Raw genomic sequence first — 15,404 nt, 5'->3', positions numbered from 1 at the left:
TTCCTTAAAATTGCCTCCTAAATATTGAATTTAAAATTCTCTTTACTCGTCCTGCTTCTTAGTTTGTATTCTATGATTAATTTGGTAGTTCATTTTAGTAACATGAACTAAAGTTTGGTGATTGTTCTGATAACTTTTCTTTAACAGAAAGAATAAAAAAGAAAGAGAAAGGACAAATGAAAGATTATGAGAGACACACACTTATGAGTGACAAAAATTCTGGAAGAAAACTATATATGTCAATCTATTCAGAGTAGTATTAAGAGTTCTCTCCATAATTTTATACTAATATTAAATTATATTTCCTAGATATTGCTTACCCAGCCATTGAATTTTCAGAAGAAGGATCACATATGGATGACTCTTCAGATTTTATGCTGGTTTTCTTTGTAGAGAGATCTAACACTCCATCCCCTATAATTTTTGCAAGAGAAAAAACTTTATATTTGTGAAAGGTAATCCTTAACATTTTAACATTTCATATTTTGATGATCTACTAATTCATGACCTAAAAATTAACACTTGTATCTGACACATGGCCATCACCAACTCGTCTTGTGGTTTTAGCAACAATACATGACTGGGAAGGCACTACATAGGAAAAAAGAACAGAGAAGGAGCTGGCACTGCCAAGTGATATGAAGAAACAAAGAGACTAGATATAAAATGTTTAAAATCCACCCTTGATCACCTTTTCCACTGTTCTGCAGTGAACAGCCATTGACTGCTCATTCAACAGAAACATGACTGCTTCCTATTCAAGGCTGCCCAGATGATGCTTTGGGAAAGTAGGAATAATGTACGCTGAACAAAACAGAAAGCATAGAAAATATGATGATGAATAAGAGAGCGATACTTAGCATTTACTAGGACTAGTAATATGTGGGACACATACTTTAGGTAATCTGTGACTCTATGTACAACCAATCTAGTTTTTAGAACTCAGCATAAAATTTTCCTGTTTTAAATAACTGAAATGTACAACGGTTGAATCACTGCCTATGTAATGTATTGCGGTTATATCTGTGATTGGATGAAGACACAACAATATAACATTTTAGGAAAAATAAACTGTTAGAAAACAACTGCCTATGTATTTGTTACTAAAATGTAGTTATTTTTATTACTATTATAATGTTGAATTTACAAAGATGAAGCTTCAATGATTCAGATATGTTGTTAATCTGATAAACTTCAAAATCAAAAAGAATAAAAATAAACTATGAATTTAAAACACAGCAATACATACTGGGAATATGTCTACGGATAGCTAAAAAATTGAAAATTAAAGCTACAAGAGATAATTTTAAGAAAACCCATGTTTAAAAAATATACTAAAAAATTCAACTAGGTTTAAAAATAATTTAATTATGTGCAAAGCACTGTTTTAGGAACTTGGAGACCAGCAGTAAAAAAAAGGTATACAAAGTACCTATCCTCACGGTGCTTGTTATCCAGTTAGATAATTCATACACCACCACCACTGACAACAACCATATTTCAGGTTGATGATCAGTGCTACTTAAGAAAAATAAAGCAGAGTGAGCTGATAAGAGTAATGAGGGTAGGACTAAGGCAGCTGCTATTTTATCAGGTATTATCAGTAAAGGCCTCTTGGACTTGAACAGAGTCCTGAACAAAGTGACGGTACCAACCAAGCAGATTATCTTGGGGAAAGCTTGTAGAAGGATCAGTTTGTGCAAAGGCTATGATATGGAATCATATCTGGAATGTTTAAGGAACAGCAAAGAGGCCAGGGTGACTAGAGTGGAGTAAGCAGACTGTGAGAGATGAAATCAGAAATCAGGCAGGTCACACAGGGCCTTGTAGGCCCATGGTAAGAAATTTTATTTTGAAAGACAAGAAACCACTGGAGGATTCTAAGCATAAATCTGGCACAATTTTAATTTATGTTTTTAAAGGATCAATCTGCTGTGGGGAGAATGGACTGCAAGGGGCTAAGGGGGCAACAGGGACACCTGTTGGGAAAGTGCTATGCTATTTCTCACCTCTAGGCTTTCACACTTTCAATTAGTTTCCTCTGCCTAGAAGTCTCTTAATCATCTCCTTCTTCTATCCCCACACTCATCCTAATATTCACCAAATCTTACTCATCATTCAGTCATTCATGACACAACTTGAACTTGGTTGTCATTATTCTAGGTTCCTATACTTGCAACACTTACCTAGAGTATTTAGCATTTAGCAGGCTATATTCTAGTTGCTTATTGACTTACTAGTGTTATCCACCAGACTATAAGCTATGTGAAGGCAGAGATCATGTCTATTTTATTTACTGATGTATCCCCACTGCCTACAATGGTGGCTGGCACATAATAAGTGTTCAGTAAATATTTGCTGAAAAGAATTGAGAGGAACTGGAAGGAATTCAGTTATTGCTAGAGGTTAGAATGCCTAGATTGAAAGGGTAAAAAGGGAGACTGGACAAATAAAGTACATGGTACATAACTACCTTAAAAAATTATTAAATGAAGTATCTTGCCCCAGTTTATCCATCCAGCCCAATCTTAGGCTTAGTCAGCAACCCATCTCAACCATCACACTTCCTGTGCATCTAAACCACTTGCAGTTCCTCAAACATGCTATGTGGTGTCAGGTCTCTCAAACTGCAGGGCATGGTTCCCTCTGCCTAGAATGCTCTTTCCACTTTTCAACTTGCCAAACGCCTCATCTTTAAAGATCCAGATCCCCCCAAGTAGAATCTTAGTGTTCACCTTGTCAACAGCATCCTATAACACTTAACGACACTCTCATGCAATTTTTGATTTACGTATCTTTTTCTTCCATGAGACTGAATTCCTGAAGGTCAGGAATCCTGACTTACTCATTTGTATTTCATAAACAAAAGTAGAGTGCTATAACCTACTAAAATAGAGAAATGAATGTTGTCTTCTCCTTTACTATCTCATTTCTCTTCTTCAGCACTTAAAATTTTACTATTTTAAGGTCTTATAAGGCCATCTTCAAAAGTCATTACTACCTAGTCCATATTCAGATTTATCACTGAATTCACTCGTTTTGATTCTGCTCGTTTTATGTAGTTTATAGCATGTAAAATACACTCTTCATAAGTGTGTTATTCCTTGTCAATGTTACAGAATAAATTAATGAATTTCTCCAGTTCTAAATTTTAGACTTTTGATATGGTCGATTTCAGGTTAACTATTCCACAAACCATAAATAAGGAGGTGCAGAGAACTCCTTCTCTCTCTCCTTTACATTAACTATGCAAACTAGGCTGTAGCTCCCTAGCTAGGACAGTAAAGGTATTCTTGTCCTTTTTGGACCACTCCTTGATTGATGGTTTGATAGCTAATTTCAGTCTTGTGGATGAGCTAGACTTAAGCCCTGTTCCATCTTTAAGAGAACTACCCAAATCAGGCCTATATTCCTGATTCTTCTTCTTTAGGAACTCTAAACAGTGGCCCAGGTGAGAAATGCTTTTATCTTTTTTCCATAACCCATTCTCCATACCTAGGCTGCCCATGTTATCTACAAAAAAATCTCACTTTTTGTTAGTGGTTTTGTCACCTATATTAAAGTATTTTGCTGGTATCATGATTCCTTTTTCCATCATAAAGGCTGTGGCTCAAGAGCTAGAAAAATCATAAAGAGTAACCCCTAGGATCATCTGAAATAGAAAAAACAAAAACAGTAAGAGAAGGGGAGAAATAGCTTGGGAACTAGGATTAAGAAAAAGAAAAAATCAGAAATGGCAAAAAAGGGCATTTTCTTGCCCCTGTTGCTGATTTGCATCTATCAGCATCACCTCTTCACAATGGAGATATCACATCATAACTAGATTGTTTTGTGTGTATACATTTTCAAAGTACTAATAATTAACTTGATGGATAAAAAGTAAGCACTTATCATGCTTAATGCTTCAGGGCAACAGAAAAATAAGTAGAAGACAGAAGGAGAGACTGAAATTTATTTACCATTCACCTATTGGTAGGTACTTAGGCTGTTTTAGTTTTTCACTATTACAAACAATTCTGAAGCGAAAATCCTTCTAAATGTTTTCTTGTGTTCACGTATAAGAATTTTTCTACTGCACACCTAGGAGTGTAAGTGCTGGACAGAAGGGTATACATTTTGAACTTCTGTAGATATTACTAAAATTTTTTTCCATAACCTTGACAACACTTGGTGTTGTTGAGATTTTTAATTTTTGCTAATCCGATGAGTAAGAAGAGCAAGTTGCAGGAGTAAATGAACATGAATGCATTTGGTATGCATTTATGTGAATCTCTAAAGCACATAAAACTATTTTGCTTAGAGATGCATAAATAGGTATTGTCAGAGGTTGCTTTCAAGGATAAGCAAAAGGATGTGATAGTTCCTCGAGAGAAAACATATTAGAAGCAAATATGATCAAATAACACATTTATTAGTTCTGGGTGACAGGAACATGATTATTACACTGCATTTTATTGTCTATAAGAAAATTTTCCAAATAATAAAAACAGATTGTTTCCATTTACTGGTTGTGGACCGAGCATTAACAACACGATTTAATTATTTCTCAGCAAACACTAGTGCAAAAGGTATAGAATTAAAGAGAGGCTTATGTAATCTACCAACAAGGTCAGGTAATTGTCTACATGACACTACCAGATAACTTTAAAAATGGACTGGTGTTTGGAAAATTGAAACCATGACCAAATTAAGCAATTTCTTGAGTATCAACATTTTATTGGGTTAATTTTTTTTAGAATTTGCATTCCAAAACCAAGATTTGGATTTCTGTTTACAAATTATTCTCAGCTCTGTATTCTCCTGCAAATTCCTGATGAAGAATCTATTAAAAGCAGACAAATACAACCCTCATAATACAGAATTGTCTTTCACTCCTCCAAGGACACCATTCTTTCTCATCTCTTACCTGCCTCTGTCCATTCTTCAAAGTATGCTCTATGCTCTCTTGGCCTGGCTAACTTTAACACATCCTTCCAGATCATCCCCTCAAAGAAGGTTTTCCTAATTTTTCCCCAGCCTTCTTTCATATTCCCATAGCACCCTTCGTATTCTTCTATACTGTATTTATGATGTGTTATTACAATTTGCCTAGTTTAGCACCTGAAGCCCAATAGTACTGTGGGGATTTAGTAACTATGTTTAGAATCTATTTACGATTTATATCTAATTAAGTATACTTACTTAGCTGATTTTCTCACAAGACTCACTTCTAAGCAAGGGCCTGAAAGCAATAGTACCTCAATAAAGACCAATTCACTGACTCATCAATGACTTGCTCAATTCTGTCACACCAATCCTAAGCATGCAGCACTGCATACAGCAGACCCTGACTGACAAAATAATCATGAAATCAATGAACTTTGTTCAGCTAGTCAAAAAATGGCAGCACAGTCAAAAAGTTGATATCTATATGGGAGAGAAGTTAGCTTCACACAAAGAGAAACTCCAGTTCAGTTAAAGAGGCTGAGAATGATTTTTAATCATCAATTTCTATATTCGTTAGGCTCTAATAATAACAGATTTTTCTTTAGAAATGTCAAGTTGATGATCACTAACCACTAAATTAAATATGAATATTAAATATATTAAAAACATATTTATTAACTCCTCACAATATTATTGGTCTCCGGTTGCTATACAAGACAAATTCATCAAGCTCAGTCCATACCTGAGTATGAACATGAGTTAAAAGACCTTCAAAAACACATTACCTATCATCAATATTAAAGATGTAAATATCAATAAGATTCAGTACATGAAGGCAAGTGAATTTTAATGACAAAATATCACATACATTTTGTTGTTTGGACAAGGGGAAAATATTCCAAATTAAATTTCATAATAACACTAATCACTAGCAATAAAACTTTCATCCAAATCAATGCAATGTAACATTTCATGATGTTTGAGGCAAACCTATGTTAATAGTTTTGGTAAATACCTTAATACTATTTCTACTTTATGTCTTTGATCACCTCTTATCTCTCTCCTTAAATGGGTCTTCCTGTCTTTCTTTTAGCCCCTCAATGTATTGTTCTAGTCAGCCTTCAGCTCTTGCTTTTCCCTACTGTACTCTCTAGGAGATTCCCCTGATTTCAAATATTAATCATTTATATTTAACTGATTTCTAGAAAACAGAGCTTATATAAAAATCGAAATATATAAAACCATAACATTTTTATAGTGTGCAGAACACCACTCTAAGAGCATTATATGTCTTAACCCCACTTATGGCTCACACAACCCAATATATAAATAGGTTTTATTTATTTGCAATTTTTAATGATAAAACTGAAAGCAAAAGAGGTTTTAATTATCTTGCCCAAGATAACTGTAAGTAGTGATATGCCATTCAAACTCAGGCAGTTATTCCAGACTCTGTATTCAACTACAATTCTAATCTGTGTAATGTTTTAAAAAGTCAAGTTACAATGTTGGTAATGATGCAATAAATTTGCTACCACCACACATTACCAGTTTAGGAACAAATGCTTTTCTAAATAATCTAGTAATATGCTATCAAAAATCTTAAAAATGTTCACACTCCTCTAAGCATCTGTCTTAAGAAAATAGTATTTAACATTTAAGTGGTTTTATATACAAAGATATACCAAAGATTTCAGTATTACTGATAAGCACAAATATATATAAAATACACACTTAATATAATCTCGCTAATTTTCTGCTTTCCCCAAGTTTGCCATAATGAGCATATATTCATGAAGAAACCCCACAAACTTATTAACAAAATAATACCAAAGTGTAAAAGCAATCACTTGGGTTTATCCAAATTTTATTTTAAAATTGTTTTTGTTACTTGTTTAACCATTGAGTTAAAGTTTCAGGGTCGTGGAGGAAATAATATCAGAGTAACACATCAATTAAGCTTTAACATTGGTTCTTCCTTCCTTCATTTGCCTTCCTCTGCACATCAAATACTTTTTTAAAAGGGAAGAGTTATTGCTTTCTTGATGTGTTTTTATTTAGTACATACATAGCTGAAATCCCATAGAATTCACTCACCTACTATTTACTAATAATGACGAGGGACAAAATAAATCAGAGTGAAGTTCTTATAGTAAATTTAGGATGTAAAAATTAATAATACTGAATTTAATTAGGAAATATTACTGGTAAAATTAAACAAGGTTTCAGCACTTCCACCATATGCCATTTTAGAATTTCATTGCAGTTCTTTTTTTCTTTCTTCAGTTATTCCTACAAATACTGAACTAAAGCAAAGTTTCAAAAGGCTTCAAGTCAATACCTTGAAAAATATTTTTAAAAACACACTCTCTTTTTTATCCCATGTATTATACTGTGTATTCTGTAAGTTTAAGTTTCAACCAAACATTTAAAATGTGGGATGTATACTTATTACAACATTATATTGGAAGACTTTAGATTTGCTAGCCCTTAACATGCTCAGCTAAAAGTGATTTATGAGTTTTAAAAATCTTTTTATTGAAATATAACATTCATAACAAGAATGAACCTAACTACACAATTTAATGAATTTTCACAAACTGAACATTTCGATGTAAACAGCACCTGGATCACCACCATCAACCCAGAAGCCCCCCATCATATCTCCTCTGGTCACTAACTTACACCTACCTCCACTATCTTCACTTCTAACAGCTTTATGCATGTTGTTTTATGCAGCAATTTCACTTCTAGGAATATGTCCTAAGGTGAAAATTAAGACTGACTGCAAAATCTCAGCTCAAGCATGTTCACTTATATATCTGAAGATACAGAATTAAATATGATGTGATCCTTCCAGAAAATTGAATACTATTCAGCTAAGTAGATCAATTTAAGTATTAAAATGGATCTGCAGAAAAACAGTAACATATGGATGTTTAAAAATATTTTAAAAATACAACTTATAGAGGATTATATAATGAATGATTTGTGGGAATGAGCTCTGGGAAGAGAGAGTGAGACTGTGTAAGTGTGTGTGTTGAGTATGTTTTTCCAGAAAATGATTTGGAAGGATTGAAAACCGAAGCAGTTACTTCTGGGTGGATAAATAAAAGATCAGTGCATAGCTTTACAGTTCATTCATTTGATTAATATTTATTGCATGGTTATAATATGCCAGTCATTTTTCTAAACGGCACAAAGGAAACAGTAGGGAGCAAAACAGAAAATGTTCCTGCTCTCATGTAATTTACATTCTAGTAGAACAAAGAAAAGTCAATAAAATATTAATTTCACAAGGTGGTAAGGCCTTACAATGAAAATAAAACACAGTGACAGAACAGAATAATAACAATGGCAGGTGGGAAGAGGTTACTATGTTGGAATAAATGATCAGTTAAAGCCTCTGGGAAGATGACTTGCTCTTTCTTAAAAAAGAAATTTAATTGAGATACCTTTCAAAAATGCAAAAATATAGAATGATTCCTTCTATCCACTCTTCAGTTTATACAATTACCTAAATTTTTGCTACACTTGCTCTATTTATCTCTATCTACTTAAGTATTTTAAAGTTAATTCCAGCTGTCACATCATTTCTATATTCTTATGCATCTTTAAACATATGAACATTTTTATACATAACTATAAAAATTCCTTGTTATCACCTAATACTTAGTTTGTACTGAATTTCCTCTAGTGAGTCCAAAATGTCTTTTTACAGTTTGTATGTTCAAATTAGGAGCTAATTTGTCTGTGTTATTCTTGATGGCTATGTCTCTTAAAATTTATAGCAGCCCTTTCCCTCATTGTTTAAAATAATGACACTGACTTTTTGAAGAGGCCAGGTCATCAGTTCTACTAGAGAATGTCTTACATTATGGTTTGTTCTTTTTACTCTCCTATGGTGTCGTTTACTTTGCTCTAAAGCAAATGGTTCTCAAACTTTTGGTTCTCAACGATCTCTTCACTCTTAAAAATTACTGTGGACCTCAGAGAACTTTTGTTTAGGTGAGTTATAATATTTACCATATTATAAATTAAACTAATTAAAAACTTTAAATATTTGTAATTGATAACTCTATAAATGTTAATGTTTATAAAAACATTTTAATGAAAAATAACATTGTCAAAATAAAGTGAGAACTTTAAAAAATAATTTTGCAAATCTTTTAAATGCCTAGCTTCTATTAAGCTTCTTGTTTAATAGGAGACAGCTGGATTCTCATATATGCTTCTGTATTCAATGTGTTCAGAAATCATACTTCAGCCTCTGACTGACTCCACTACACACTTGTGAGAGAATGAGAGTGAAAAGGGCAAATAATATGTTATTATTAGTTTTGACCTGGTGTATCCCCTGAAAGAGTTTCAGAGACACTGAGGGCTTCCTGGACCACATTTGAGAACCACTGCCCTAAAAAATTGCTTAGATTCATGTTCAACGTTTCTGGCAGGAATACTTCACAAGTGATGTATAAAGTCTATTTCTAATGATGCTTAAGTGATCAGTGTATTCTGATGACAACAGCCTGACCTCTCCATTGTAAAGTTCCCCAAGCAACCTCTCCTCTAATAGTTTTATCTTCTGATAATGTTTGATTCAGTTATCTTACTAGGCATTGCAAAATAATAATATTTTAAGTCTGTCGTGTCTGCCATATTTATTAACTGAAATTCTTCTTTAAGAATCTTCCTCAAAAGACTATTTGGTTGTCCTGAAATACAATTTGTAAAAGCAAAGCAAAATAAATGCTTAACTCTTTCCTCTAATTGCTCATTTTCAAAGTAAGGAGTTTGGTATGCTATGCTTCTCCAGTGTAGACTAATGACTTTGAGGGGCACCTTGTTTTTTTTTTTTTTGGATTATCATGAACTAATGGATTTTAAAACATTCAACATGTTCCAGTTGAAACTGTTCTTCCTTTTGATGCTTAAATGTTCTCTTATTTGGCCAATGGGAAACCCTTAACGTTGCCTCCTGTATTTGGTTGACAAATTAGTCTTTGGCACATCCTTGCTTGCTGGCACAAGAAGGTTCCAGGCTCATCTTATACATTTTCTGATCCAGACCTGGATTCCAAAGAAGCCTATTTCCCTTTAAGGGAAAATAATGTTTAGAAGACCACAATCTTGGTCTAAACTCAATGCCACTGAGCTGTCGTGTTATTGCTTTTAGAATATTTCAGTGGTCAGACTAAGAAATGCACATTTTTGAAAAGAAAAAAAAATCATGAGTTTGCAGTGACATTTCCAATCTACACATATGTAATATTACAGGGTGTTTACTTTGATTTTACACTTGTTTGTTTCTTCTCTTACCCTGAAAATCTTGGTTTCCCAAAATAATGTTAACATGATTATATATTTGATTTATCCTAGAGATCCAAAATAACAAACAATGGCAATATTATTACTAATATTACTAAAAGAAGTTTAGAATTTCTTTGAAGCACTCCTTTGTCCTTAGAATATATTCCACCAAGAATGTATAGTCAAAATACTGGGTAAAGTCACCTGACATCATTCTTTTCTCAGTGATAATATATTACTAACTTGATGCAGCTATGCTCATTTGTTACATTCTTTTTCAAATTTTAGGGATTGCTTTAACTTTAAAAAATGCTTATTCTTTGGGATCTGAACATTTATATAAAACTACATAACAAGGTCCATTCACAACACTTTTATCCTGCCTCCTCCGCCTCATTTACTTCATTCCCTTATAGGTTTTATCTTTCCTGCTTTGTTTATACAAAAAGAGAACATATATATACTGTTCTGCATCTTGCTTTTATCTCCTAAAACTTGAAAATGTCACTAAAAAGGGATCTTTCTCACCCTTTTTATTCAAATGCTCAGTTTTCCACTGTGTGGATGTACAATAATTTAGTTAACCATTTGGGTTACTTCTAATCCCTTGCTATTATAAGTAATGCCGCCCAATGAATAACCTTGAGTGTGTATCATCGGTATTTGTGTAAGTGTTAATTATAGGCTCAATTCCTTGAAGTGAGATTTCTGGGTCAAAGAGTAAATGCATATATAATTTTAACACGTATTGTCAATTCCCTTCCATAAGGATTCTACCAGTTTGTATTCCCCTAGTAATGAGAATACTAGAGAGTGCCTGTTTCTTCACAGTCTCACCAGAAAGATTATGTTGTTAAACTTGAATTCTTATCAGTCTGATAGGTGTGAACCATATATGACTGCATTTCCTATGAGTTTATAAGTGTGTTTCCCTATGTTTAAAGGCTTTTAAAACCTCTTCTTCTATGAACTGACAGTAAAACAATGCTCATTATTCTATCAGTGGTATATCTTTCACTTCTCAATTTTTTGAAACTCTTAATGCATTAGAGTTATTAGTCCTTTATTTTGTAATATAAATTATAAATATTTTTTCATAGACTACTATTTCTCTTTTGGTTTTTCTAATGGTGCTTTCTTCTTTATCACCCAGAAGTTATTTTTATACACTGGAATTTATTATTCTCTTATCGTTAAGCTGATATTCTAGCTAAGATATAAATGATGAACAGGGCCAAGCCAGAGAAAGAAGAAGATCTAAAGGCAGAGTAATCCAGGAAAGCCATCAGCAAGAGTGAAGGTTCAGAAGTGAAGTAAGCTTAGAATGTGTCAGAAATAGACAGATAGTGTGACTTGCACATACTAAGCCAGGAAGAGAGGAAAAGGAGTAAGTCCAGAGGGGTAGACAGGGACAAGGTCTTAGCAAAGCCATGTAGGTCATGGAAAGAAAACTTAAATTTTGTTCTTCATGTAATAGAAAACTAAGAGGAAGATTTAAATATAGAAGTAATATCAGCTTTACTTTATTCAAGCTGTTATTTTGAACCCCATTTTGGTACACTGATAACTTCAAAGTTAAGGTACATATTATGAAAGCTGTATTTGGAGGGAAAATACATGAAAAAAATTATAAGGGAAACAAAAACTCAGTGAATTATCACCTGGAAACCATGTGGTGATAGAGTGGCCAATTTTATATCAAACTATAACAAATATTCAGGAAAAATGTAATGGCTATAAAGAAATTGATTTCTTTTTATACTTCATACAGCTAACTAGGTTAGTCAAGTGACAGTTACATGGTAAATAACATTTATTTATGGAACTTCTGAATTTAAAGTGCATGGCTTTTTGTGATATTCTTTACAAAACAGAAAAGAGAAAAATCCAGCTTAAATATACCATAACAATTATATTTCTTGACACTCTATAATCTGACTTTAGGGAAAAGCTTTGACTAGTCTCTTGATTTTTAAGTGACTGAGACAATCTTCATACAGTTCCTCAAACATACCTGATTTGCTCCTGCCTTCTTTGATTTCTGATATTTTTTTCTCTGTTTTTGATATTTCTTCTGCCTGGAATGCCCTGCCCTCAGATCTTCATGTGGAGGACTTCTTCTCATTATTCAATTCTCTGTTCAAACTCACTTCTTCAGGGAGGCTTTCCTGACCACCTTACCTAAAATGATCCTCTCAAATCACTCTTGATATCTTGCTTATTGATTCTTTTTGTAAAATTAGGGGCACGCTGACAGGCATATTTCAAAACAGTAACAAATAACTTCTGGAAATGGAAAAATAATAACAAATTAGAAACTCAAGACAAAGGTTAAACAGTGATTAGAATAGCTCAAGAGGGAATCAGTGAATTGGAGATAGTTCTAAATTAAGTAATCAGGATATAACACAAAGGGACAAAGAGGTGGAAGATATGAAAGAGAAGATAAGAGATATGAAGGATAGAATGAGAGGATCCAAAATATGTCTCAGTAAATTTTGACAAGAGATAAAATGGGAGCTGCATTATATTGAAAAGATAATGGTTGAAAAATCACAACTGATGAAAGAAATTTGTCCTCGGTTTTAGAAACGATAGGACTTCCAAGCAGAATGAAGAAAAGAAATCTATACCCGGGACTTCCCTGGTGGCACAGTGGTTAAGAATCTGCCTGCTAATGCAGGGGACATGGGTATGAGCCCTGGTCTGGGAAGATCCCACATGCCGCGGAGCAACTAAGCCCATGCGCCACAACTACTAAGCCTGCACTCTAGAGCCCACGAGCCACAACTACTAAGCCTGCATGCCACAACTACCGAAGCCCACGCACCTAGAGCCCGTGCTCTGCAAAAAGAGAAGCCACCATGATGAGAAGCCTGTGCACCGCAATGAAGAGTAGCCCCCGCCCACCGCAACTAGAGAAAGCCCACATGCAGCAATGAAGACCCAATGCAGCCAAAAAAATAAATAAATAAATAAACAAGTAAAAAGAAAAAAATAAATAAAGAAATCTATACCCAAACATATCCAGGACAACCTGCAAAAAAGCATAAACAAAACAGAGAGAGAAAAGTGAGAGAGAGATGCTAAAGAAAAAGTGTGTAAAGAATACCTACAAAGAAAAGACTATTTGTTGGGTGGTTATAGCAAAAATAGAAGCTAAGACACTATCATGGTAGCAGTGCTAAGAAAATAATAATTGTCAGCTTAGACTTGTGTACCCAGAAAAAAAATCTCTTTGAAGATCAAGGTTAAAAAAAAAGAATAAGAAACTGAAAAAATAATCCCAAAGGTTTACTACCAGTAGACCTTTATTAAAAGGATCTCTGGAGCCTGTGCAGCCCGCCACTGCCAAGGTCCCGTGATCCAGGGACAACTTCCCCAGGAGAACACAGGGAACGCACGCCTCAGGCTGTTGCAACGTCATGCTGGCCTCTGCTGCCGCAGGCTCACCCCGCATTCCGTACCCCTCCCTCCCCCCAGCCTGAGTGAGCCAGAGCCCCCTAATCAGCTGCTACTTTAACCCCATCCTGTCTGAGCGAAGAACAGACACCCTCAGGCGACCTACATGCAGAGGCGGGGCCAAATCCAAAGCTGAACCCGGGGAGTTGTGCAAACAAAGAAGAGAAAGGGAAATAAAAAGGACAACCTGGAAGAAATGGACAAATTCTTAGCAAAGCACAACCTTCCAAGACTGAACCAGGAAGAAATAGAAAATATAAACAGACCAATCACAAGCACTGAAATTGAGACTGTGATTAAAAATTTTCCAACAAACAAAAGCCCAGGACCAGATGGCTTCACAGGTGAATTCTATCAAACATTTAGAGAAGAGCTAACACCTATCCTTCTCAAACTCTTCCAAAATATACCAGAGGGAGGAACACTCCCAAACTCATTCTACGAGGCCACCATCACCCTGATACCAAAACCAGACAAAGATGTCACAAAGAAAGAAAACTACAGGCCAATATCACTGAAGAACACAGATGCACAAATTCTCAACAAAACACTAGCAAACAGAATCCAACAGCATATTAAAAGGATCAAACACCATGATCAAGCAGGGTTTCTCCCAGGAATGCCAGGATTTTTCAATATACACAAATCAATCAATGTGATACACCATATTAACAAACTGAAGGAGAAAAACCATATGATCATCTCAATAGATGCAGAAAAAGCTTTTGACAAAATTCAACACCCATTTATGATAAAAACCCTCCAGAAAGTAGGCATAGAGGGAACTTACCTCAACATAATAAAGGCCATATATGACAAACCCACAGCCAACATTGTCCTCAATGGTGAAAAACTGAAACCATTTCCTCTAAAATCAGGAACAAGACAAGGTTGTCCACTCTCACCACTATAATTCAACATAGTTTTGGAAGTTTTAGCCACAGAAATCAGAGAAGAAAAAGATAAAAAAGGAATCCAAACTGGAAAAGAAGAAGTAAAGCTGTCACTGTCTGCAGATGACATGATACTATACATAGAGAACCCTAAAGATGCTATCAGAAAACTACTAGAGCTAATCAGTGAATCTGGTAAAGTAGCAGGATACAAAATTAATGCACAGAAATCTCTTGCATTCCTATACACTAATGATGAAAACTCTGAAAGAGAAATTAAGAAAACACTCCCATTTACCACTGCAACAAAAAGAATAAAATATCTAGGAATAAACCTACCTAAGGAGACAAAAGAACTGTATGCAGGAAACTGTAAGACACTGATGAAAGAAATTAAAGATGATAAAAACAGATGGAGAAATATACCATGTTCTTGGATTGGAAGAATCAACACTGTGAAAATGACTCGACTACCCAAAGCAATCTACAGATTCAGTGCAATCCCTATCAAACTACCACTGGCATTTTTCACAGAACTAGAACAAAAAATTTCACAGTTTGTATGGAAACATAAAAGACCCCGAATAGCCAAAGCAATCTTGAGAACGAAAAATGGAGCTGGAGGAATCAGGCTCCTGGACTTCAGACCGTACTACAAAGCTTCAGTAATCAAGACAGTATGGTACTGGCACAAAAACAGAAATATAGATCAATGGAACAGGACAGAAAGCCCAGAGATAAACCCACACACATATGGTCACCTTATTTTTGATACAGGAGGAAAAACATACAGTGGAGAAAAGACAGCCTCTT

The 15,404-nt window shown here is 34.5% G+C and overlaps 1 protein-coding gene across 9 annotated transcripts in view; it reads right to left on the bottom strand.

Annotated features, from left to right (window-relative positions):
* LCORL (ligand dependent nuclear receptor corepressor like) overlaps positions 1-15,404 on the bottom strand; it is a 181,707-nt gene that overhangs the window by 30,545 nt on the left and 135,758 nt on the right. For 6 of the 9 annotated variants that reach the window (XM_068543168.1, XM_068543172.1, XM_068543163.1 and 3 more), the window contains one exon: positions 321-414. The exons of 2 other annotated variants lie outside the window; for them this stretch is intronic. In XM_068543168.1, coding sequence (XP_068399269.1) covers positions 321-414 — 94 coding nt within the window. Of the gene's footprint in view, positions 1-320; positions 415-565; positions 805-15,404 lie in introns of those variants that run through there. One more of the 9 variants, XM_068543169.1, reaches the window with a different exon arrangement.

This window comes from Eschrichtius robustus, chromosome 4 (assembly GCF_028021215.1).
Source record: "Eschrichtius robustus isolate mEscRob2 chromosome 4, mEscRob2.pri, whole genome shotgun sequence".
Classification (NCBI taxonomy): Eukaryota; Metazoa; Chordata; class Mammalia; order Artiodactyla; family Eschrichtiidae; genus Eschrichtius; species Eschrichtius robustus.
This window is presented reverse-complemented; position numbering and strand designations above follow the sequence as displayed.